This window comes from Balaenoptera musculus, chromosome 6 (assembly GCF_009873245.2).
Source record: "Balaenoptera musculus isolate JJ_BM4_2016_0621 chromosome 6, mBalMus1.pri.v3, whole genome shotgun sequence".
Lineage (NCBI taxonomy): Eukaryota > Metazoa > Chordata > Mammalia > Artiodactyla > Balaenopteridae > Balaenoptera > Balaenoptera musculus.
Genome location: NC_045790.1, coordinates 19,213,755 through 19,238,903, shown reverse-complemented (window position 1 = coordinate 19,238,903; position 25,149 = coordinate 19,213,755). Strand labels below are relative to the sequence as shown.

The window sequence follows — 25,149 nt, the reverse complement described above, 5'->3', positions numbered from 1 at the left end:
AAGCTAATGATGAGACACCCCACATGATCTTCCGGCTGTTCAACTGTCAGGAGATATGGGCGTAGGCACCACTGCTAGAAGTCATGTTTCTACTCTGCTGCAAGTAAGAGTCTGCACGGAACAAAGAAAGGAGTTGCTATCTACAGGCTAGACCTGTAGCACACTGATGAGAACGCTCACTGCTTTCGCTCCCATGCAGCACTGAACTGCCTGGAATCCCTGTCTATTAATTCACGACATTTTATAATAAGGTTAAATCTTATAAGATCTTTTTCTTGTAAGCAATTGATTCTAGTAATGATATACTCCTGATTAAAACCCCAACGAACCCTTTTACTGACCTTTATCTGCCCCACAGAACACCTGGCCTAGTGTTGCTCTTTGCTGAGAAGAGAAAGATTCAAAGCTTCATCCTGCTCCCCAGATGCTAACCCTAGATGTGAATCTCTGTTTTATTTTGTTTGATGCTCAGAAAATCTAATGGAGGGCAGATGGAAGGTGAAGAACCTGTTCTCCACAAAAGAAGATAGGCAAAGAAGATGGGCTGATAGCAAAAAGAAAAAATGTTTAAATGACTATCCCAAGTCCAAAAAATGGATAAATAAACAAACCAATGAAACTCAGGTAAAGAAGGAAAGAGAGGTGGGAGGAGGCATGATCCAGTAGTGGTTTTGAAGGCTGTTGTCACCCAGAAAACTTTTCTCCTGTGAATCAGGAGACCTCGGTTTGGGTCACAATCTGGTTTCCCCCTTTGGACAAGTCACTTGGGTTTCTATCCCCTCATTGATCCTTCTTCCTCTGGAAAGTTGATATTTTTCCTTTCCATCCCAGGTAAATATAGTTACATGCAGAGAGCAATATACAACACAAAACTTCAAAGAGATAACCCACGGCATCTGCGGTTGGGGCTTCAAATGGCTTGTCTCTAAAGTTCCAGTTGCCACCAATCACTCAGACGGCCCTTAACCACAGTAATACACTTCCTCTATGCCCCACCATCTCATCTGCCCCCTCCTTTTGCTATTAGCAGCCCCTAACCGCCCCTGCTAATCTCTCAGCTCCACTTCCCCTTACCCCATCACTACCGACGACCACCGAGTCTCCCAGGACCCTCCTTCCTGCCAAGCTCAGCAGCCTCTACTGCATGGTGTCTACTTCTACCGCATCACTTGAAAAGCTCCACTAGCCCGCACTTGGCAGCCTCTGCCCTCTCCTTGCTCTCACCCATTTTCCAAAGGTTCCTCCATGGTGTGGCCTCCGCTACACTCTCCCTATCTCATCTGGCAGACTCACTCTGAGTCAGAATCTCTCCTCGTTCTGCTCAGGACTTCACTTACAGACTTCAATTCCAACACTTTCACCACCTCCAGGCCTCTGTCTCCAACTTACAGGTCATTTCCACTTAATAGTTAGTTCACTTTTCCCCCATCTGGCACATATAGCTCCAAAACATAACAACTGGTCCCCAAACCAGCTCCACTGCCAACTTATGCTCTCACGAATAATAGCAAATCTTTCCATGTATTCAACTGGAAACTGCTATAGCGTCTTTTCACCAAAACCCATGTGGATAATCACTGAACCTTTTTCTCTTGCAGCAGGTCTCCAGGTATTTTCTTCTCTATTTCCAGTGCCTAGAACCCAAACAAAACCTTCAAGCCCCTCTCCCTTAAGTTGAGCCAGAAACCAGGAGTGATTATCATGACCCCAACCAAAACACCCCCAAGAGCTCTCTATTTCCTACCCAACAAACCTAACTTTTCAGCTGTACCATGTAGGCCAATCGACTAGTGGCTTCCCCCCTAACAATGGGGCCTTACTCCTCTACTGTCTCCCAAACATATCTTGCATCTGGTCCCCTCTAACCAGGCCAGGACCTGTCAGGAATCCAGTCACTCCTCCACCCACCCACTTGACATGAGCCACACTCTGTGGAGAACTGGTGATTCTCACAGATGAGAGGTTTAACTTAAAAGCATCCATTGGCACTGTGATTTTTACAGTATACTACAAGATACTGAAAAAGCTCAACTTTACCGACAGTAATAGTAGCTTTGGGGAATACAATGAACTCAGGTCAGAAGAAATGAATGCTAATTCTGGTCCTGGTACTACGTCTCTGAGGAACTTGGACAGGCATTTCTAGTCTCAGTTTCTCCTGTGTAAAAATAACACTACAGCTCCCTGCCAACCTCATGGATTGTGGCAGGCATGAAAGAAATGAACATATTCAGTAATTCCCAAACAAAACACACATGTCCTCATGCATGTGTTACACAGGATTTGTCACAAAGCAGGTACTATGACAATCAACAAAGCCATCGTCCAGGGATGATGACTGGGAACAGAGAACTTAGTTTGCATAACCTCTATTTGTTCATTACACCAGTAAATACTCACTACTTCTCAAACATAGCCAATTCTATATACCAGAATATTTCTATTGATATTTGCCTGTCTATAACATAAACCTGGAGGAGACTGGTAGTTCGTGTTCTTCCATCTCCACCAGTTCAAATCTATATATAAGACAAAAAAAACAGGAGCATAGCTCATGAGACAGTCTTTCTCCACTCAGGAACTAGTGCTTTTCCATATAATAGCCTTTCACTAATGAACTCCAAATGAATAAATGAAGTCCCTTGGCAAGCACTGCTAGAGGTACTAGAGATGGATATTCTGTAAAAGGTCACTCCTTTAAGGACATACAGAATTAGGTTGCTATACTGGAATAAGTAGGAAAGAGAACATATGTTTGTTACAGAAAATTCTACTCCTTTTTTCAAGGCAGCAAGAGATCTCCATTTAAACAAAATCTGACTATAGCAATGCAAGTCTTAACTTATATTAGAACTGACTAGATAATCACTTCTCTACTGTGTAAAGTCTCACCATTTCATCCCCACTTTAAAGGGGATGAAACTCATTCTTTCTAAACTTGCCCTTTGGTTGCATGCCTCCTTTGTCTTTAATTGTTTTCTTGCCAGGAAGGAATACTGTCAGTCAACCTTTTCAGTGGTTATAAACAATTAAAAAAAAAAAAAAATCAAACCTATAAAGGGATAAGGGGTTAAGAAACATAATTTTAAAATTCAGCATTTAGCATCCTTGAGCCTCTGATTAGTCTCAATTCATGTTACTGCCAGAATGCTGCTTTAGCTATACAAATATTTTCCACCTTTATTTTGGGTCACTAGAATTTCACCCAGCAGATGACTTAAGAGTTCTTGTCACTGAGTGCGATACATCTTGTATTTTATTATGTGAGCCACTCAAGGTAGGAAATGACTCAAAAGAGACCCATGCCAACCTCCCTTTTACAAAGGATGAAATTACAATGGAAAACTTGGTATTCCTACCAAAGACCTTCAGCGCATTCAGGCAGGACTTCAACTTTTGCCAAAAAATATAACTTTCCTTATTTCCTAAATACACCAGACAACCCAATGATTTTCTTATTCATTCCAACTTTCATTCTTGTGAACACAGTTCTAGAATTTGTATGAAGTATAAACTATTTTCAATTACACCATGTAAGTATGGGGAAAAAAAGGAAATAAGTCTGACCCAACAAAGGAACATAAAGACAAGGATTTTTACATAAGCATAAAGGTGATTCATGCCTTAAAAATAAACCTACAAGTAATCCACACAATTATGTGCAAGGCTTAACACTTATTTTTCTAAATTCAGCTAATAAATGGAAACCATTTTGTAAATACCTAGAGAATAAATCTTGAGAAGGAAAAAGAACATTTAAAGGACAATATAAGCCTTCTTTCAACTCAAATCTAGAAGAATTTATAACCAAAATTTGTAGAATCCATCTCCATAGGACATGTATAAAGCAAAACAGATAAAAGCAAAACTCAGCAATTTCCAAAGACTTATCCACAGAAAGAGGCAGCCATGCTTACTAGGCCCCACTCCAACACTGAGCAAGATTTTTCAATGTTAAGCCCTAAAACGGAGGAGCATGTTTATTTATTTGGGCGTGTCTTTGCCCAATTTCCTCTCACCCACTCGTTGCTGCCATTTCGTCTCCCATCAGGTACATGATACAGTTATAAACTGTATGCACAAATGAACTGCATTTCCCACTAATAAATGCAATGCAGTCTCCACTTTCTGTGTCAAAAATAATCAAATGAATATGGAGAAAGGAGAGTTGAAACTTCAGTTTTTGGTGGGGGACACAGTTAAGTTGTGCTACTGGCTCACACCCTTCTTGGCTGAGGAGCATCTTCCCCAGTTGCTCTGAAAATGTTAATGTGTTAGCTGCAGCATATTTCAAGTCTAATCACCATTAAAAGTCAGGCAACAAAGTCCCCAGGTAAGGCAAGACATTCAGAAGCATACATACTCAGGCACTGCTAGTTCCTGGACACATGGATAGTACGTCGTGGCTGCACAGCTGGGAAAAACGCGTGCTTCTGAAGACTCTGACCACGCCACACTGAGCCCAGCAAATTTAGGGACAAATGGTTTGACATCTGCTGACAACTTGATGCCCTGAGGAAAAAAAGGGGGTTTTGGCTACCTTCTGAGATCAACCAAGAGGAAAAAAAAAAAAGAGTCCCTCCTTTCTCGAAGCCCCAGAAATGCTAATGCTGTTGTCCAAATACGTCTGCCTAGCAAAGACAAGAATTTGTTTGCTAACAATTTCTCTGCACTTTTTCACTAGAAAAAGCAGTCACCAAATATTAAAAATGAAAAATAAGGACAACCAATTAAAGTGAGAGTAAAAGTCAACCCAGACTGTATAGTTAGAACCACAAGTGACAACGTTTCCTTAGCTTTAACGTAGAATATGGTAGTTTACCTCTCTCAGCTGAGTTAGGGACAATCGAGACTATCAAACTTAACTGTAGCGCTCAAAACACACTGCGGAAGTTTATTTCCATTAAATTTCCCAAAGAACTTTTAAAACTGTTGCTTTTCACTCAGCGAAGCACTAAAAGTTGTTTTGTTGAAACGCAAAAGTAAGCGTTGCTAGAAAATCTTTCTACCGCCATGAGCCCTTGGAATATGAATATAAAAAAATCTGTTGGGTTTTTTTTCTTTCAGTTTTTACATCTGTATTGATAAATTTACTTCCACTAACAACTTATAATCACGGTTTTTAATTTGTGTGAAAGCCGATTTATGCGATTGCCAGGGCTCCTTCTAGAGGTACTCTGAGCACGTCGAGCAGACTTCCGCCTCAGAAAACGTTACTAACAAGCTGCTTTCAACACTCCGCTCCTCACCAGCAGTGCGGTGAGCCGGCACGGTAGCGCAACCCCTCCGCAGCCTCGGGACGAGAGGCGGTTTCCCGTCGACAGCGTCCTTTCTCACCTTGTTTAACCGCGGGCCGTGTGGGCACGCCCGGGGACTGGGGACTGCGGCCGCCCACCCCGACGCCCCCGGCCCTGCCCCCAACCAGCCTCCGGGCCAGGCTAATCCAGCTCCTACCCAGTCCGGGCAAGACCACCATTTGGGGGAGCCCAGGGCCGCCATCCTCACCTCGCCCGCGGGCTCCCGCGGCCCCTCAGACGCCATGGCGGGTGTCTGGGAAGAGGCCTGGCCAGGGAAGCCAGTAGTCCGATGGCTGGCGGAACCGAAGCGCGACACTCCTCTTCCCCGCTTTTCCACCTTCGGAGCGGACTCCAGGAAGTGCGTCACAAAAACGCGCCCCGGCCCCGCCCTGCTTCCGGCCAGAAGTGTGCGCGGCGACGGCTTTGGGCCTGCGCGAGGTGCCCGGTTGGGTGACCGTCTGGGCCGCCCAAGCCCAGCGCGTGCGAAGTGTGGCGTTACAAGAGACTGTCTCTGCAAAGACAGCGGACAACCTCCGGAATGCGGTCGGCCAGGCCTGGACGAGGGGACGGTGCACAGGGTGGCGGGCACCTGGAGCGGGGCAGGGGTCTGTAGGGAGGTTGGGGACTTAAGGGAACTGCATACCCTGTAGTCCTACGAAGGGAGAAAGCCAACAAGATTTGGCGTCTTAAATTTCCAGGAACCTAAAGCAGTTTGGAAGTAACCGCGGACAAGAATTTCAGAACTGCTCAGTTCAACAGACAGCTGTTGACCACTAGGGAATGTGCTGGGAAAGCTAGAGATGGAAAAGTAGGGTGGAAGTAAGCAGTCTCCAGGGCAGGAGGCTTTAGGTAGGATGGGAAGTGGGAGACACGGAGTGAGGAAGGGGGGAGGGAGGGACAGTGCGGAGGCAAGAACTCCTGCTTACTTGAAGAGTGCAAGCTGTTTGACCGATAGGGGTTAATTAGGTTGAAAATCTTAAACTGGAGGCTGATTCTAGGTTTCCTCTGTTGAGTGACTACCAGGTATTTCAAGCAGTAAATGCAGGCAGCTCCAGCTCATCTCCTGGTGTCCTTCTGTGCAGATCCCACAGGTCAATTAAACATACTTGGACACACCCAAACCTCCAGAGGGGGGAGAGGTTGAGCATTATGCAGTACACTGGTCTGTACTAAATACAATAGTTTACTTAACGATTCTGGCATCCTTCTGTTGGCCTAACCTGGGACCTCTAGCCAATGGGTGGGTCCCTGGGGATGGAATAAGTTCTAGGCTCCTGCCCATCACCACCTTCAGTGTTTATTGTGCTCATTGTGTAAAGGCACCACCCTTTTCTAAACAGAGGGGCATAGAAGACCACCACACTGGGGTCTGGGGTCTTATGCTTACTGGCAGCTCACCTAAAAGGTTTCTCCAGCAAAAAGCAATGAAGATAAAAAGCCTCTGTTTGCATTCACTCTAAAATATTTTCCTAGCAGCTAAAAAAGCAATTTAATAGACACAAAATGCACACTGAAGGAAGGGTGCTTTTTACAGTGCTTTTGAAGTTTTTAAAATGCTGATATTCTATAGAAAACTGTATCCCCATTTGGCACATGGAAAAGAGAAATGGGGTTAAATGGTTTCTCCCAAGGTAACTAGGTGTGGCAGTACTTACATAAGTGGAAGTAGCCCAGAGTATTAAGTTGGGTTTCTTTTTGTTCAGTTGGAGATTCTAGACAATTCTCTAGGAACTAAATTAATGACAGAGCTATAAAATCTACCTTGGCTCTATTAAACTTATCCCTAGTTCTTAGTGTCTTCATAAGTGAATTTAAATGGTACCCTCATGATTTCCCTGGTGGCGCAGTGGTTGGGAATCCGCCTGACAATGCAGGGGACACGGGTTCGATACCTGGTCCGGGAAGATTCCACATACCGCGGAGCAGCTAAGCCGTGCACCACAACTACTGAGCCTGCGCTCTAGAGCCTGCGTGCTGCAACTACTGAAGCCCGCACGCCTAGAGCCCGTGCTGCACAAGAGAAACCACCACAATGAGAAGCCCGCACACCGCAACGAAGAGTAGCCCCACTTGCCGCAACTAGAGAAAGCCCATGCGCAGTAACAAAGACCCAACGCAGCAAAAAATTAAAAATAAATAAATAAATTTTAAAATGGTACCCTCAATCACACCAAGCTAATGGGTTTAAACCCACCTAACATTTTATTTCTATAAAGTGAATTTATTTCCTCAGGACTAAAATTATAAAACTGAAATCATCCAACATCCTCAATAGTCACAAATTAACCTTAAGAAAACAAACCTCAGTAACTTCAAACAGTGATAAATGCAACATACAAACTTTATTTAACAAAAGTAACAGGTAAAGTCAAACAGGCACTTACATTAAAAGAAAATCTGACTAGAAGAAATTTTAAACACCTTACAGTAACCTACTTGCAGTTGCACTTAACTGAGCTCTGTTGCTGTGAAGAATACAGCTCATGCACAGGAATGGATGAACACTTTGTACATTTTTCAAGTATTCACTGAATACTACCTTATATACACATATACATTAAATTTGAAAAAGATTTAATTGATGATCCCCAGATATACTTCATTTTTGTTGATCTTTTGGAAGAGGTCGTCTAAAGAGAAGAATGTGTGGTTCTGTAGAAAGAAAATGTTTTATATTATTTTAATATTATATGGTTAATTTTCATTCATTCAACAAAAATTCAAAGAATTCTCAGTTGAACCAAAATAAAATAAAATAAATCTATGGTCAATTAATGTTACTTATTGAGGTATCTGAAATAAATTTTGCTCCATGTCACTGTAAACAGTAAACAGAAGAAAACAACCTAACAATGAATATTCCCCCAGTTTTTACACACCCTGGAGAAAAGGGCTGTTAAGTAAAGATGCTATTTGAGAAGGAGAATGGTTTCTATCTTTAGAATCTCAATTCCAGTGAAAAGAAAAAGGTTTTCTCTTGTTTGGAAAAGACACTTAACACCTCATTCAAAAAATGCAGGTCCTAGGGGCCCATCCCTGTAGATTCTGTTTGGGCAGGTGGAGGACTGACTATGAACCTATAGGTAAGGTCCTCAGTTGCACTGTATTATCTGGAGAAACACCTTTTTAATATGATTATATGCTCCAATCCCAAGAAAGTTACAAGTCTTAAGAGTTTTTGCTGCTGCTGCTGCTTTTAACAAAAGCAGAAAGCAAGATAGCTTTAGTTTCACCTAATTCAGCTTCTAAGACTTCAAATTTTGTTCAAAGCAGTATATGTCCTTTAGCTAGATTTACTGATAACCCAAAAACACAATTTAACACCACAAAGTTTCTTAGTCTGGTTTACAAATAGTTACTAACAGTAATCTGGAAAACTCTCTGGTAAATACCACGTAATAGCATAAGCACTCAAGTATAACACAGGCAGCACATTTGAGTTCACTAGCTATGTTATCTCATTTCATCTTAATGTGGTAGATACTAATTGTCTAAAGGAAAAAACAAATCACTTCAAATTGCATCAATTTCTATACACAACTTCAGGACACTCAAGTTGTCTTACATTAAGTTCTTAGTTTTCAAAAAGGAGATACCAGAATTCTAAATATATTTATGGCAAAATACTTCAAGATACTACTAGCAATGACACGCATTTTAAAACAGAATATCCTTTTTTTTTTTTACTAAATAGGTTATTTTTGCAGTTCAGAAGAATGCATTATTTTCACTCGTGGTATTTTATTTACTATAAAATTGGAACCCTCTCTATGGAGGTATCAGTCATTCAGAAATAGTCAAGCTTATCAGAGTTACTTTGGGATACCATTGAAACGTCAATATTAATAAAACAATTTTAACAACCACTACTGTTTTAATTCAATTAGTGCTTCCCTAAATAGCAAAACTTACCTGGCTCATGAATCATGTAATGAACCCAGCCTAGACTCTGTTGGACACCAAGTCTCCTCCACTCCTCTTCAGACATCAGATGGGTTTTGGGTACTTGTTTGGAAAGTTCTCTGGGTAACATGACATGCCTGTTAAAAAATATAGTGAAATATTAGTGCTCTAAGTGAATATGCCTTTCCTACAATTATGGTCACTTTACACATGCATCTTTAGGATACCTACCCTGTTACATTACCATTAGCATCAATCTTAAAGACTACTCTCTACTACCTTTAATTCTGATCTTGATGGCCTGTGTTCAAATTAGAGATTAGAATACGCAGTCCAAAAGTGGGAGGCATTTTATTTATGATTAACTTTTTTCCCCTAATAGAGACTGCTTGCTAATTGTCTCAATCTTCTTCAGGAATAGAACCTCAAAAACTAAGTGGGACACATTGTTATCCAAGACATCCCAGCCTCCCCTGCAGCTACCTCTGGTCACATGTGACTAAATCCTGCCCAACAGGATATAAGCAGAAATTATGCAACTTATGGAAAGTATCCTCGAAAGAAAAGAACATGCCCAATTCTCTTTTTTCTCCTTCCTGTTAGTTATGAAGCAGATTGATATGATCAGGGAGCTAGAGAAGCCATCTAAGACCACAGAAGTGACTATAAATTAAGAATGGTCCCCGATTTTAAGACGTGTCATACTAGCCCCAGGTAGCTGGGGTGGGGGAATCTAGCTTGTTACAGTTAATTTGGGTTTCCTATTACTCTATAGATCACGAACACTAAATGCACATATACATGTGCCTGCTACCTAAAACACAGACATTCAGTTTTCCAATAAGTTACTGGCCTATATCCAAAACTTTAATCAATTTTTAAGGAAAGCATGCAATATTCTTCAATGTCAAACCGTCAAGTATAGGTACAATTGGAGCTTTGAAAAATTCTTAGAAAACAAATATGCACCCCCACCGACTTCTTATTTAATTACAATTGAAAGGATCTTTATAAAAATCAAAATTCCCAGGCTCATTTTTAATCACTTCCAGCAGCAGTAGTTTTATACCGTCATCCATTACCACCAACCAAATTTTTTGACCAGTATTGGATATATGCCTGCAAATTTGTTGGCTGGGGGGTAAGAAAGGAGCAGTCTGGTCACAGGAAAACTGAACCCATAACCCATAATAAGCACTAAACTGTCATCAACTTAAGTTCTAGTCTGTGAGTGGTTGGTTAAGTACCAATTTCCTATAATTTGCCTAACAAAATCAAGCCTTAGAACAGTTGTGTTATGTTGCTTTCTGGCCACAAGGCCACCAAGTCAAATTATGCTTACTATCATAGTTTGTAAAAATTTTACCAATTCCAGTGAACTACATGATGATTCTTAGCAATAGTTACCAGCTAGCTCACTGACTCTTGAAATACTGCTTTAACATCTACTTTTAAGGCTCTGCAAATAGCCTGTTACCTTATTTCTACCTTCTACATAACTGTTGATTAGTCTCGAGAGAAATGTAAAATGCAAACTAGCTTTTGTACTCATATTATGTATGCCGTACAAAATGTACCAATATATGTTTAGATATAAGTCATATTCCCTACCTTCTCCATAAACCATGGAGACAGGCTAACCTTCATCAGGACTTGATTACGAGGGAAAAATGTGTAAGTAGCTTCAAACTCAGATGGGAAGTCTACCTGTATTTTTTTCTGCATGGATATAACTCCTCTATATATTTCTAACTACATGTAAGGAGAACTGTTTCCAAAAATCTAACATTTCAGTACCGAGGGCTTATCATGGAGGGTGAAGAGGGGGTTAAAAAAAAACCATAACAGTACAAACAACAAAGAAACTACTAAGATAACACTGCAAGATACAATTAAATTTCCCTTCTCTGGACATTACTGTCCTGTTTGATAAAGGCAAGTGGCTTGGTCAAGAAAGACCAGGTTTAATTAATATTGGATTAGATATTAATCAGATTAATACTGGATTAGATAGTAATTAGATTAAAATTGGAGTAGAATATATCATTTCAGATATGAGAGGATTTTCTTCTATTCATTACTACACACAAACCACTTAGTCAATTAGGCTAAAATCTTGTTGATAGCATAGACTAGTTTACTTCGTGCTCATCAATGATTATGCTAGTATACTGAAACCAGAAAACGGAACTACTGCCAGGAAAAGTCCTGAAAAGTACTACTCGGAGCCAGACATGTTTCACAATTAGTATTTTCCCAGATTTTTAGAAAGATTGTGGTTTACATTCTGTCCATTACCGGATAACCCCTGCTGGACAATGCAGGTATTACTAACCTGCAAAGCTGCCCAGAGAAATCCTCCGTTTTTCTCCAGAGAAAGAGTTACAAGATACTAAGAAAGAATTACAAGATACTAAGGGGAGGGAAAAAAAGAGGCCACCCACTGTTATATCCTTTCTAACTCAAATAGCATTCTTGGAAATCTAACGTAAAAGGATAGGAGGCAGAAAATAAGGTCACTATTTGGCCCCTCCTACAAGTTGGTAGTTTCCCAGAATGCAGCGTCCTAGTCACCACCCAGGAGAACTGGGTGGCGCTGGTCTTTGAAGCCACACCCCAGCTAAGTCTCCTGCATACATTAAGGCTAATGTTAAGTGTTTCTTCCCTCACACAATCCAATTTGCTAATCTTACACATTTAGCAACTATGCTCTAGTGCATCACATAATGATGCAAAAACCAGAAATCCCTCAAAGCCAAAAATTTGGCCGATACACACTAGCAGAAAAAAACGCCCCAAATCCATTCGAGTTCTCAATTTTGTCTCAAAAGGAAACCCCTTTAATAATAACCCAAGAAGGTTAACACGCACCAGCCCCCTGCCGAAGTCGCCATACCCAAGACACATTTCGAATCCCAAGGAAGCTTACTTTAGGGGGACTCCCCCACAAGCTACTTTTTAGTGCCATTAACTTCAAATGCGAGAAAAAGAGAAGTGTTTCTCTGGCGACTTTACCTGAGCAAAATTACCCTTCCGACAGCCCTTCGCCCGCTGTGACTGGGAGTGGGACGTTTGCCTAAGTGCGAACTAGGCCTAAGTTCTTAGGAACCGCTGCGATTCGGGCTCTCGGCGTTGGACTTCAGCTACGCCGGGTCCGCTTCGGCCCTCGGCCCCTTCCCCTTAAGGCAGCAATTCTGCACCAGAAGCGGCCCCATCCCCGCCCCAGCCTCGTCCTCCTCACAGACAGGAACAAAGGGCGGAAGCCGGCCGGGCCGGCCCGCCAGGCGAGGAGAAGCGCAAGCTCCCGCCCGGGCGGCCCGGCCCCGACACAACCGCGATTCCCGGCCGGCCCCCGGGCTCGACCCTGACCCTACCTCCGGCCCCCGGCCCCGAGCTCCGACCCAAACCTCAGCCCGACGCGCTTCGACCCCGACTCCCGGTCCTGGCCCCTGGTACCCTCCCCCCGGCCCGAGTTCCAGCTCAGGCTCGGCCGGGGCCGCGGCTAAGTTAGGCCGTCCGGTCCGCTCACCGGTACTCGTAGTGCTCATCGAAGTACTTGTCCGAGTAGTAGATCTGCTTATGGGCCATCCTGCGGGAGGGCGGTGGGCAGCACGGGACTGGAGCGACGAGGCGCGAAGAACGGGCGCAGGCGAGCGACACGTCCTCGTCAGGTGAAGGCAACGACTCGACTGAGACCAACCGACCGTAAGCCAAAAGAGTCCGGTTTGAATCCGACAGCCCGCCGCTGATTGGACGACGGTGTTGACCAATCACCTTCCGCGCACTCTGCGGATAGGCCGGGACCGGCTCCCAGCCTATCGTCGCCGCCCCTCCGCGGCGTTCGCACCCAAGATCAGCCAATCAGAGACCTGTTGCGAGGTCGGCCTAGGAAAGAAGTGGATGATTGGCGTGGCGTGGGGGCGGGGAGCTCCCTGACGAAAAGGGGAGCGGCCAGGGATGGGCGGAGCCGGGACGTTAAGGGCCGTAGAGCGCGTGCGCAGGGGTGTAGAAAGTTCCAGGTCCGCGGAGCCGTTGGGACAGCGAACCTGCGGGAGGGGTAAGGTATCGCGGGGTTTGGCGAGGCCGGGGGGCGGGGGCTGCCCGACGAACGGCAGTCTGTGCGCAGGCGCACCCTCCCCAGACCCGGCTCCGCGTCTGAAGTCAGTGGGAGGTGAGGAGGGCCAGCCCGTGTTCCTAGACTGTGGGAAATCCAGGCGTGGGAAGCGTGAGGGGAGGAGTGTCACCGCGGGCGCCCAAGGCCGGTTTGTGGGAGTAAGGACGCGGAGAAGCCGAAGTTGTGCCCAGACATGAGGAAGACGTCCAGATGTCTCACCGCAGCGATGCGCGCCGCCAGGATGAGTGCGACGTTCCGGAACTTCGCCACGGAGTGCTGCGTAGATGGCGGTGTGGCCATGGCCCAGAGACCTATGTTAGGTGAAAACTGTCTTCCCACGCCGTTTGCGCACTCCGACAACTCTGTAGATATGCGTGTGTGCGTGCATATGGGAAAATAAAAAGATTACTACAATAATGATGTTTAGTAGAGGACAGTGGGATTAAAAGTGGTTAGCAAAAATTCTTTTGGCTTCTTAGCATTGAATCCTAGTTTAAAATACAGGTACGTGTAGGGAATTCCCTGGCGGTTCAGTGGTTAGGACTGGGCGCTTTCACTGCCGTGGACGTGGGTTTGATCCCTGGTCAGGGAACTTAGATCCGGCATGACTCAGCCAAAAAAAGAAAAGATGTGAATAACCCGTTAAGGGAGATGAGTAAGGAAGTCACACTAACTTTTTGGTGGAACCTGGGAAAGAAAAACTTACTACGAGGTATATTTTTACAGAGACCATTGTGGAAAAATCTCAAACACATAAAAGTAGAATAGTAATATAATCACCTACCACATACCAGTTGCTCAGCTTCAGCTATTAACGTTTGGCCCATCTTGTTTCATCTATTACCCCTTTTCCCTAGAATATTTTTAAAGTGATCCCAAATATAATGTTATTTCACTCAGAGATAATATTTCTGTGTATGTCTCCGTACACGGTATACGATCTCAAGAAAAATTTTAAAAATACTTAGCGCCGTGTCATTACTACACTTATGATTCCTCGTTATTCTCTGATAGTTGTTTTCTATTTGCTCTCTCCGTCTTTCCTTCATCTGCTTCCCCTTGCTTGTCTTCCTCTACTGGCTCAAGAAGCCAGAGAAAGACTGAAGAGTCCTATATCAATTAACTTACAGCAGTAATTAAAAGTCCAACTCTGGTAGTGACAGCATAACTTTGTGAATAGGAAAAAACAGAACTGTATACGTAAGGGTGAACCGTATGTATGGTATATGAATATTTCAACTAAAAAAATAAATAAAGCTCTAGCCCCGAATGGCTTTACAGAAAAGTTTTACCAAGAGTTTATTTCTTAATTATAAACTCTTCTAGAGCAAAAGAGTTTATTCTATTAGGCAAGAATAATGTTGATTCAAAAAAACAACATGAGAAAGGAAAGTACCTGTACCTTTCACTCAAATAGATACATGTAAAAATCCTAAATGCTGGCCAACTGAGTCCAATTGTGTTTTTTAAAAGGATGATATACTATCTTCAAATGCAAAGATAGTTTAATATTAGAAAATCTGTTAATGTAATTCACCACATTAACAGTGTAAGGGAGAAAAAAATCCTCTCAATGGAAGCAGAAGAAAACATTTGCTAAAATTCACCACTCTTTTATAATACAAACTCTTTGTAAACCCACCACTCACCAGTGATAACACTTAGTAATTAGGAGTAGGAGGAAACTTCTTTAACCTTGTAAAGGTGTCTATAAAAAACAGTATAATTCTTATGAGGAAACATTGGGAGCATTCTCGTTAAAATGTTCTATTATCTCCAATTATATTGAACAATGTACAGAAGTCAGCCACCACAATTAAGAGAAGTTTAAGGCAAGTTATTTGGAAAGAGAAATAAAACTGTCGTTTGCAACTGATGTAATTATATGTCTAAGATTAATATCCAAAGTCTGTTGCATTCCTATATAGCAGAAACAACTAGAAAACCTATTCAAAAAGAAAGTATTAGCATCAAATTCACCTACCTAGGAATAAGCCTAACAAAGGATATACAAAGTGCTGATATGCAAAATTATGAAATTTTGAGAGACATAAATGAAGACTTGAATAAATGGACAAATATACTATGTTCATGCTTAGGGAGACTCAATATGGTGAAGATATAAATTATCTCCAAATTGATTGTCAAGTCAGTCTAATTCCAATAAAAATACCACATTCAAAGGACTTATTTGACTATAAATAATATGGATGAGAAAAGGGCCAAGAATAGCAAAGACACTAATGGATTCTAGTAGATCGTGATTTATTAAGAACCTATAGTAATTAAGACAGTGTAGCAGTGGCTTATAAAAATTAAGATAACTTGATAGACAAACTGACTTTGGGATGTAATACCCAGCCCAGTATAATGTTCACTGCAGTTTTGTTGAAGTTCTAGATACTCTGTCATTTTGAGGATGTGTGCACTCTTTTCATTACTAATTTGCTAAATTTTTATCATAAATACACATTGTAGTTCACCACATACTTTAAAAGTTTTTCTTTTTTACATTTGATTATTTTTTTGGAATTATGACTAAGTTATAAATATCATAGATTAAAGGATATTAGTAATTGCAGTCTTAAGGAAGAGTCAAATAGCAATATTATTGAAAACTAAATAGTTGAAATAAAATATTCAATAGGTAAACTGAAAGCATTGTGGATACTAATGAAGAACATATCAGTGAGCTAGAACACAGGGTTGAGTAACAGTCCCAGAAACCATCAGTTAGGGATAGAGATGGAAAACATGAAGTAAAAAGACCTGGAGGCTAAAGGGAGAAGTGACAACATTCGATACAAGAGTCCCATTTGATACAAGGGAGAGAATAAACAGGAGAGGAAATACTATGCAAATATAATGGCTGTGAATTTCCCGCTTTTAAGGAAAGATAAAAAAGACTTCAAAAAAAAAAAAAAAGACTTCAGATTGAAAGGGTTTATAGAGTGCCAGAGAGAGATTATAGTGCAATTTAAGAACATCAAAGACAAAGGAAAGTTCTAAAAGCTTCCAGGGAGAAGTTGCCAATCACACCTACAAAGCAACAAGAATAGACAATAACAATCTCAAAAGCAACACTGGATTCAAGAAAATGTATTACTGTTCACAAAGTGTTGAAAGAAGGAGTACAATAAATTCAAGACAATTTGGAAATAAAGCAAATGAGTAACAGTACATTTATTGTTGTCTAAAAAAGCAAAGTCTGAATTTATCTAATCATACTGTTACTATTATTATTGAAACATTTTGTCACTTTTTCATAGGTGAAAAACTGGGTTCTGCTTAAGATTTTTGTCACTTATTACTATGGAATCTTTCTTTTAAAGGTTACCAAAGGATGTGAATGGATGAAGAGAGTAAGCTGTGAAAGAAAACAGCTTTTAAGAGCAACGTTTCTCAAATTAGTTTCCACAGATGGGAAGGATCCTCAAGTTCCCTGCCAGGCTGTTTAAACTTTGCGTTTTAAGTCCATGGACAAATCAATTCTGCATCATCTATATGACTTCTTAATTTCAGAGCCCAAGCATGTTTTTTGTTCCTATTAGTCTTCCTTTAATTGTGTGGACCAATGAGAAACTAACAGAGTTAGAATATGTCAAAGGAAAACAAAAGGTACACTATAGGAAGGTTTTTGCAGTTGTTAGAATAAAGTAATAAAGGATTTGTCTTCTGTTCCTGATCACAAATTCCTGAATGGTTGGGGCGGGTGCGGGGCGGGGGGAGGCTCCCCTTACTAACACCACCAAGCAATTCTCTGACACCAGCTGGGTATTCTGCAATTCATTTCAGTGTTGACACTGTCTACCTGGAGATAGCATCAGATCCCACAGGTTAAGGCTCAGTCGTACAAGACTGCCCCCGGCCCCACCACGCGCACACTTCAGACACCAGTCACAAGCCCACTTTTGTTACCTGTGCTTCTGATCGAACAAATACAAATTGGAGGTTCCTACGACCCCCTGCAACTCAGGATGCCAATTGCAAGTCCAGATTGTCGCCTGAACTTCTGACCAACCAGCTGTGGATCAGAGGTTCCCACAACTCCCTCCTCAGGTTTAATTAATTTGCTAGAGTGGCTCACAGAACTCAGAGAAACATTTTACTTCCTAGATTACTGGTTAATTATAAAAGGATTCAACTCAGGAACATCCAGATGCAAGAGATGCACAGGGCAAGGCATGGGGAAAGGGAACAGAGCTTCCATGCCCTCCCTGAGCTCTCACCAAGCCTCCACAGGTTCACCAACCAGAAGCTCTCCAAACCCCGTCTTTTTTCTTTTTTGGGTTTTCATGGAGACCTCGTTACACAGGCCTGATTGACTAAATCATTGGCCATTGGCGACTGATTCAGCCTCCAGCCGCTCTCCCCTCGCCCGAGGTCAGGAGTTGGGACTGAAATTTCCAACACTCTAGTCCGGTGTTTGGTTACACTGGTAACCAGCCCCCATTCTTATGTGAACTCTGAAAGTCACCTCATTAACATAGGAAGACACCTTTATTGCTCTCTGGTCTTTGTAAATTACTAGCGTTTTAGGAGCTCTGTGCCAGAAACTGGGTCAAAGACCAAATAAGTATTGCTTTTATAAATCACAATATCACAATATGAAGTATCCCAATGGGATTGGTAAGTCATGCTGCCCTCAAAAAAACCCGTCTTTAAGACTATCATAGTGTGTTGACGGTGATGATTGGTTTCAGCAAAACATCTCACATTAAAGTCAATTTAATTTGTATTTAAACTGAAGTTAGTTTAGCTTGTATTTGACATTTTGATGTCTTTGTTTAAAAGGTATAAGCCGTATTCGATTTTTGTATATTTAGGTATATAACATTATACTAAAAATATGTGGGTTTTTTTCCCCTAGTATAATGGATATAAAGTTTACACTGGTGACTGGAGAGATTAACTTCCCTTCAAAAGTGATCTGTACACTTCTTACGTTTGAAAATCTCTACTAGAATGTGGGGATATCTCCCTCTGGTCGGCTGTGAGCCACAGCTCCTGGGATGCCCTTCACCTCGTGGTCTTGATGCTGAAAACTCAACCTCTGTGCACTGGTGCTGAATTAAATCTCAGAGATGGAGTTTTGGGTGAAGTAGAAAAGAACACCTGCATTGCTTTGCCAGGCAAAGGGGGACACAGCGGGCTTGTGCCCCGAAAAACTGTATGTCCCAACCCGGGAAGATTTAGTGAGGAGTTTTATAGCAATGGCTCAAGGGCTGATAAGGATCAGGGTGTGTGCATGGCCTGCACTCCTTTAATCTGGCCTCAGGTGGTTTCCTCCCTTGTCTCTGCATCCCCTCCCTTCCCTGATTAGCAACTGTTCTAATCTGTCCTTTGGGACTCAGGGAAGGTAGTGGAGGTTGGAGTCTATTCCCTACAAATAAGAAACGGGGAAACAGAAAGGCTTCCGTGCCTGGGAGCCCCGTAGTGTCCTGCTCATTTCAGTCTATGTGGGCAAAGCCTCCTGGAGCTCTGCTGCATGCAGACTACTAGGCTGTGTGCACAGGCACTAGCTGCATCCTGTGTTACCTCATGCAAATCTTCCCTCAAGACAGAAAAATTTCACATGAAGTCCTACCAATCAGAGTTTTAGAAGAACGCAAACACTTGAGGGCTGAGGGGTCACCTCAGTTAAATAGATTTTCCTACTAGTTCCCAGCTGAAACATTGCATAGTTGGAAGAGGTTTTGATTCCGCGGAGGGGAGGAGGAGGGAATAAATTCTTTTCACCTGGAGAGGAGGGAAGAATGCCCCAGGTAAACTTCATGGAGAAAGTGATTGCTGCTTCCAGAGGGAGGGGTGGGGATTTGCCAAACAGGAAGAATATTCTGGACCAACATTCCCCTCAGAAAATACAAAAAGACCTAATAATCCTGGGGCCATGAACAACAGACCTCGGTCAAGGTACTGTGAAGGCCTTTAAAAGGAGGCGGAGGAGGACTGGGGTAATTGTTCATTTATCTGCGCTTTGCAAGGTGCTGGGCAGTGCAGAGAGCTGCAGAGCTGTGCCTCCGGGAATCCATGACCTGGATGCAGTGATGTCCCCATTTCTGAATCTGTTAAATGTTCCAGGAAGTCATTTTGCTATGCCAAGTCATATGCAGAAAGTTTTTCTTTATCTTGTTCTGATAGTTTGGTAAAATGTGTGACAATTTTCCACACAAGTTACTTACTAATTACAAAGGGGAAAATCCTACTTACAAAGAGGAGAAACTGGACAACACCTTAACCAAGTGATCAAAGGCACGTCACCCATAAGAGCAGATGGAAATCACATGCCTTCAGATGTGGGACCACCACCACTTAAGCCAAAAATACGCAACCTAAATCTACCAGTGAGGAAACATCAAACGGAAATGGAGGAGTAGTCTTTAAAATAAATGAACAGCGGTATTAAAACTTGTTAATATGAAACACAAAGGTTGAGGAACAGTTCCAGATTAAAGGAGGCCAAAGGGATATGACAACTAAATGCAGTATGTGATCCTGTACCAGGAAGAATAAAAAAGGCTACAAAAGACGTTTTTGAGACATTTAAAGGATGGTAGATCATATAAAGTGTCGAAGTTAAATTTTCTGAATTTGATTAAGTACACTGTGGTTAGGTAAATAATGTCCTCATTCTTAAGAAATACATACTTCAGTATTAAGGATAAAGGAGCATGTCTGCAACCTACTCTCAAATGGTTCAAAATTAATGTACAGGGCTTCCCTGGTGGTCCAGTGGTTAAGACTCCACGCTTCCACTGCAGGAGGCTCAGGCTCAATCCCTGGTCAGGAAAATTCCGCATGCTGTGAGGTATGGCCAAAAAATAAAAATAAAAAAAGGCATGTACTGTTTTACTATATATATCTACATATCTTACATACTATATATATTTTTTATATATAAAACACTATAAGTATATACATACAAATACAGTAATTTCCTCAGAATGAGGACATTCTTCAATGTGTCTGTGAGTGTACGGAGAAAGAAAGAGAGAGAAAATGATAAATGTGATGGAATGTGAAAAATTGTGAATTGAGGTAATTTTGAAAAAAATGTGATTTGGGGGTAAAGGTTATATGGGAGTGTTTTGTATTATTCTTGCAATTTTCCTGTAAATTTGAAGTTATTCCAAAGTAAAACATTTTTAAAAATCAGCATGAATTATAAATTTAAGCATGGTTTTATAAAAAATAACAGTTACTATATGTGCCCCTAGAAGTTCCTAAGTCAAAACTAGCATAGATTTTGGAGATTTAACATGGAAGCACTTGGCTAGTGGACCCCAGACAGGTTCTGGGTCTGTAGGCCCTGTATTCTGTCCTCAATGGGAGCTGAAAAATTCTGCTGCACTTCTTCTCCATTTCTGGTTTTTTGTTTTTTTTTTTTTCCGTTGGCTGCTCAGCATGTGGGATCTTAGTTCCCTGACCAGGGATGGAACCCATGTCCCCTGCATTGGAAATCACTGAACCGTCAGGGAAGTCCCACCTCTCTGTTTTTATACTTGAAGGTAGAGCTCACAAAATCTCCCTGCTTCCTCAGAATACTTTAAATCTAAGAAGAAGTGAGGAGGCCACAGGACAGAATGGTCTCAGGACTCCTCTGTGGACCCTTAGTGACCCCCCCAACCCAATGCCCTTTCCCTCAACTGGCGCTCTAACCCTGCCAGCAAGTGCCCAAGGGAGATGCCAGAAGTGCCTGACCCAGGCCAGGTTAAGGGAGCATCAGTGACTGTGAATGTCAACTCCATGTTCCCCAAGCTGCTTGGGTCTACAGCCCACACCCATCCATGGGACATACCGACATGGGGAATGTGATTTTCCCCATAACTGGTTCTGATCACTAGCTCAGGGCTGACTGGATTATTGCTTATGGCCCCAGGATTATTAATTTTTTTTTTAGTTTTTTGAGGGGTATGTTGGTCCAGAATTTCCTTCCTGTTTGGCAAATTCCCACTACTCCCTCTACTCCAAGTGAAATCAGTGCAGTCCCTCCTTTCTGTTTCCATAGATCTTTCTACTTTCCCCCACTAGCCCTGTCACAGACATCTTTCATTTGAGGCTATAGAACCTGGGACCCTAACCCTCAACCGCCTGAAGATCACGTGGCCCCATATGAACAAGCTGTCATCTCTCCTGGAGTCTGGATGTTGAGAGGGACTGAACACAGCTGAAGCAAGTCATGCAGTGGCAGTTGTCCCCAAGTCGTGGGCTGGGTGTCCTTCCCCAAGCCCCCAGGCTGCCCCTCTCCTGTTCTCAGATGCTGTGAGTGACCTGGGGGTAATTCACTTTTATAGATTTAGCCTCCAAACAACCATAATGACTTAAAAAAAAAAAAAAAAAGACTTTCAGCAGAAGTGGATTATAGGCCTGTGGGACGCTGGAAGTGTTAGCTGCCTGAGGAGGGCTGTGTCATTGGCTCCTGTTCTGTGACAGGCAGTGCACGGCGGAAAGCTGGCCTGTTGAGCCATTGCCTGCGGCTCCCTGAGGCTCTAGGTCTCCTGACAGAGCTCGAGACCCCATAAAAGGAGAAGGGAACTGCCAAGATCACAGGGTTCCACGATTGTTTTGGACTCAGGAGCTGATTTAAAATGAGAAAAGAACGCCACGAATCTCAGTTCCCCTGTGAGGTAGGAGACAAATCTCAGGGTCTTTCCTTGACATCCTGAAAGCATCCCTGAAACTTTGGCTTTGAGATCTCCGCAAAACCAAACCTCAGAGATGGATTTTACAGGTTCCTGAACTAGATTGCCAGTTGAATTCACTATCTCACCAGGTTTCTTCCTTGAAATTACAGCATTAATTTGGAAAGGATGGGTTCCCAAAATTGGTATTGGTGTCATCGGGGCAAGTTGGAAGACTCAGAGGACCCCAAGTCCTCTTAAGTATCCCCTTCCCCTATGCTTCTCTAGCTCGACGAAGCTGCCTCTCCTGTAGAAAAACATTATCCTCCTGCTCTAAGCTTCCCAGGATTCATACTTAACCTGCCTGGGGTGTGGGTGCATTGTGTTGTGTGTGTGATTGGGTGTGGTATATGGTGTGTAGGTGGGGTGTGTGTGACCGAACCAGAGTAAGAAAGAGGAGGAATTGCAGGAGTTTACTAATTTATACTTGAGGAAAGAAATTTTCTGAGCGTGGGAGGCTAAGAAGGGCAAAACCTAATTTTGGATAGGACGACATCGCTTCTACGGATGTCCTTATCAGAAGTTCTGCATTCAAGGTGCTGGCTTGCAGCTGGTTACAATTCCAACAGTTTCCTGGGTTGGCTAACACAAACTAGACCAAATCCTGGCTCAAACAAAGGAACATTACAGGGCCAGAAATCTTGGCATAAAATATATAGGAAGGAATTTAGAATGTCAGAATAGAGGCATACAGATATGGACCTATTGTGGGGACAGAATTCCCCTATGATCATGGACCCCAGGGCTCCAAGCTTCCATCCTGACTTGGGCTCCAGCTGATTCACCTGGCCATAAGGCAGTTGTACCCAGGAACATTTGTTGGTTTGCAAACTGGTCCCCTTACACAGAGGGCAAGGAAAGACCAAAGAAAGAGGCAGAACACTCCAGATTGGTAGGTGACAGTAATAATCAAGGGAACTTACATAGGAGTCTGTCTTGGGTGGTCGCAGACCAGTAGACCTTCACACCTGCCCACAAGAATCTTAAGAGTGTATAGAGAGGCCTTACCTGGGTTCAGTCATATTCAGTCCAGATGGTCTCAACAACACATTGCTCTCTCAAGACTAAGTCTCTGAAACAGCTCCAGCTGTGGGAATGGTGGATGGAGTGTACATTCCAAGGACAGGGGAGTGGGTAAGGGACCTCATTGCCAGGATCCTGCTCTCACATCAACTAGAGGGCACGTCCTCTCGATGACCTCCTCCAACAACACTGAAGCATCACAGGAAGGTGGTCAGTACTGAAATGGGCCTGGCAAGTCCGTGAAAACACAAGGAAGCTTCTGGAAGACATGGGATTACACTGTTCCCCTCCTAGGGTGCCTGTGTTTCCACTCTTTCATCTCTCTCCACCTGAACATATGAAGCATATGGCCCTGTGACTGACTCACTGAGAATTACAAATGAAAAATAAAGGAGTTTGGTGTAAGAATATGACTGCACTTAAGAGAAATACACATTTGAGGCACTGTGTCCTTTTTAGGTGGCTCTGATGGACAACAGAGATGGACAAATGTCTTCCAAGTAGGCGTTGTTTGAGTAGAGCACCTCAATGTCCACTTCGCCTGCAAACCAAGATGGCCTGAGCTTCAGATCTGGGCCTATTCCTCATAAAAAGGAAAATGAGTTAAGAGACCAAACGAGGTTAAAGGCTTTCTTCAGCTAATAGGCGGCCAGTGAGCACCACCCCCCCGCAACTGGAGAAGGGTCAGCATTTTTATAGGACAGGAGAAAGTTGAGTACACATCCTTGCAGTTTTAACATAGGCAGCATTTTCTATTTTAACCAAAACTTGGGTGGGGGGTGGTTTCCTATTTTCATGCCCTTTTTTTGGAGTTGTTGGTACAATCCTGATAACCATTTACCAGTTACTGCTTTTGCTAGCCTTGTGGTCCACTGGGTAGTTTAAGTTCATGGCACAAGGAAGGCAGGTAGTCAAAAAGAAAGAAAGTGGGCAAAGGGAGAAGGCAAGTGGGGAGTGGGACCCCTCTGTCATGCTTGTTTCAGTCCTTACATGGGTCCTGTCATCTGTCAGGTACTTGGAAGGACTGAAATTGGAGGTCTGTAGGCAACAGGACTCGGGGCAGGGACATGAGACTATGCTGCTTGAAGAGGCCCAGAACCCAAGAATACAATGCTCAGTTTGAATGCTAACCAAGGGGCCCTTTCTATAGGAGAGACTCTTAACAATTAGGGGGTCTGGATGACCAATTATTAAAAGATTCTTCTGCTCCCTTGGACTCAAAAACATGGACTTCTATTGATACAACTCACTTGGCCATAATCAAGTGTCCAATTTGCCAGCAACATAATCCAATGTGTAGCCCCAACTGGGTACCATATCTTACTCTGGATGTGATCTCGGAAAGGCAGCAGTGAGCAGTGGCGTGAAGCGAGATCTTAATTCCCTGAACAGGAATTGAACCTGGGTAGCCTGGATGAAAACCAGGAATCCTAGCCACTAGACCACCAGAGGCTAGAGGTCAGAAACAAAGTTCCCTTGGCTCTTACCCCCACTGAAAGCAAGAATATTTCAAGGAGGCAAAAACTGTAAAAACAGGTACAAAGTTTATTATTAGAGACACAGCATAACATGTGGGAGAGCACACAGAGAAGCAGTTTGTTTACTTAGGACAGAAACAAGGCAGAAATTCACACCTGGAGAGAAAGAGTGTGGGCGTCCTCTCTAATGCGGAGGAGCGCGGTAAAGAGGTGATTTAAATCCCTTGTACAGGACAGTTACCTTTCACCAATTATCTTGTTTCTTTCTTCACACCTCACTGGTCCTAGGACCCTCCCCAAGATGCATGCACAACTTTTTGCTAAGATGGATCCCACCAAAGAGGCCTGTGGGTGCATGTCCACACTTATTATGGGGTGGTGCCTCCTCCCTTTTTAACCCCCAAGGAGCCTTCTTGCGCATATGCAGACAGGGAAGCTTTCCTTGGTCTCAGGAGTGGTCATCTTATCTCTTTACTTCAGCAGAGCTCAGCTTCTGCTACTTGCTTTGTCCTTGGAGTGTCTGGGTGAGAACAAAGCTTCAATTCTACTCCACTTGACAAACACCAGCTGTCCAGCCCAGGGACCCCTCTTTCTCCTACCTCAGATGCAGTTGCTAAATGTCATTTTGGGTTGTGTTCCATTGGGGAGCAGGT

At 42.9% G+C, this 25,149-nt stretch overlaps 2 protein-coding genes across 7 annotated transcripts in view; both read right to left on the bottom strand.

Moving 5' to 3' along the window:
* The window catches only part of SECISBP2 (SECIS binding protein 2), a 40,437-nt gene extending 34,329 nt beyond the window's left edge, over nt 1-6,108 (bottom strand). For 2 of the 6 annotated variants that reach the window (XM_036855197.1, XM_036855198.1), the window contains exons 1-2: nt 5,506-6,083; nt 4,364-4,512 (exon numbers count right to left, since the gene is read on the bottom strand). In XM_036855197.1, the coding sequence (XP_036711092.1) occupies nt 4,364-4,512; nt 5,506-5,541 (185 nt within the window). In that variant the 5' untranslated portion in view covers nt 5,542-6,083. Of the gene's footprint in view, nt 1-4,363; nt 4,513-5,505 lie in introns of all 6 variants that reach the window. The other 4 variants (XM_036855193.1, XM_036855195.1, XM_036855196.1 and 1 more) reach the window with 4 other exon arrangements.
* A 1,512-nt stretch (nt 6,109-7,620) lies between these two features.
* On the bottom strand, nt 7,621-12,902 carry CKS2 (CDC28 protein kinase regulatory subunit 2). The gene is made up of 3 exons (XM_036855201.1): nt 12,730-12,902; nt 9,210-9,337; nt 7,621-7,949 (listed from the first exon to the last, which is right to left on the bottom strand). The coding sequence occupies exons 1-3, from the start codon at nt 12,786-12,788 to the stop codon at nt 7,897-7,899; spliced, it is 240 nt and encodes a 79-aa protein (XP_036711096.1). The 5' UTR covers nt 12,789-12,902; the 3' UTR covers nt 7,621-7,896.
* Nucleotides 12,903-25,149: the final 12,247 nt, after the last annotated feature.

Bases quoted from the DNA above. Each gene is read 5' to 3' on its own strand.
- CKS2 (XM_036855201.1), bottom strand. From the start codon at position 12,788: ATGGCCCATAAGCAGATCTACTACTCGGACAAGTACTTCGATGAGCAC. The intron at 9,338-12,729 runs GTGAGCGGACCG...ATTTTTTAACAG, and splicing joins GATGAGCACTACGAGTACCG to GCATGTCATGTTACCCAGAG. The intron at 7,950-9,209 runs GTAAGTTTTGCT...TTCTTTCTACAG, and splicing joins TTACATGATTCATGAGCCAG to AACCACACATTCTTCTCTTT.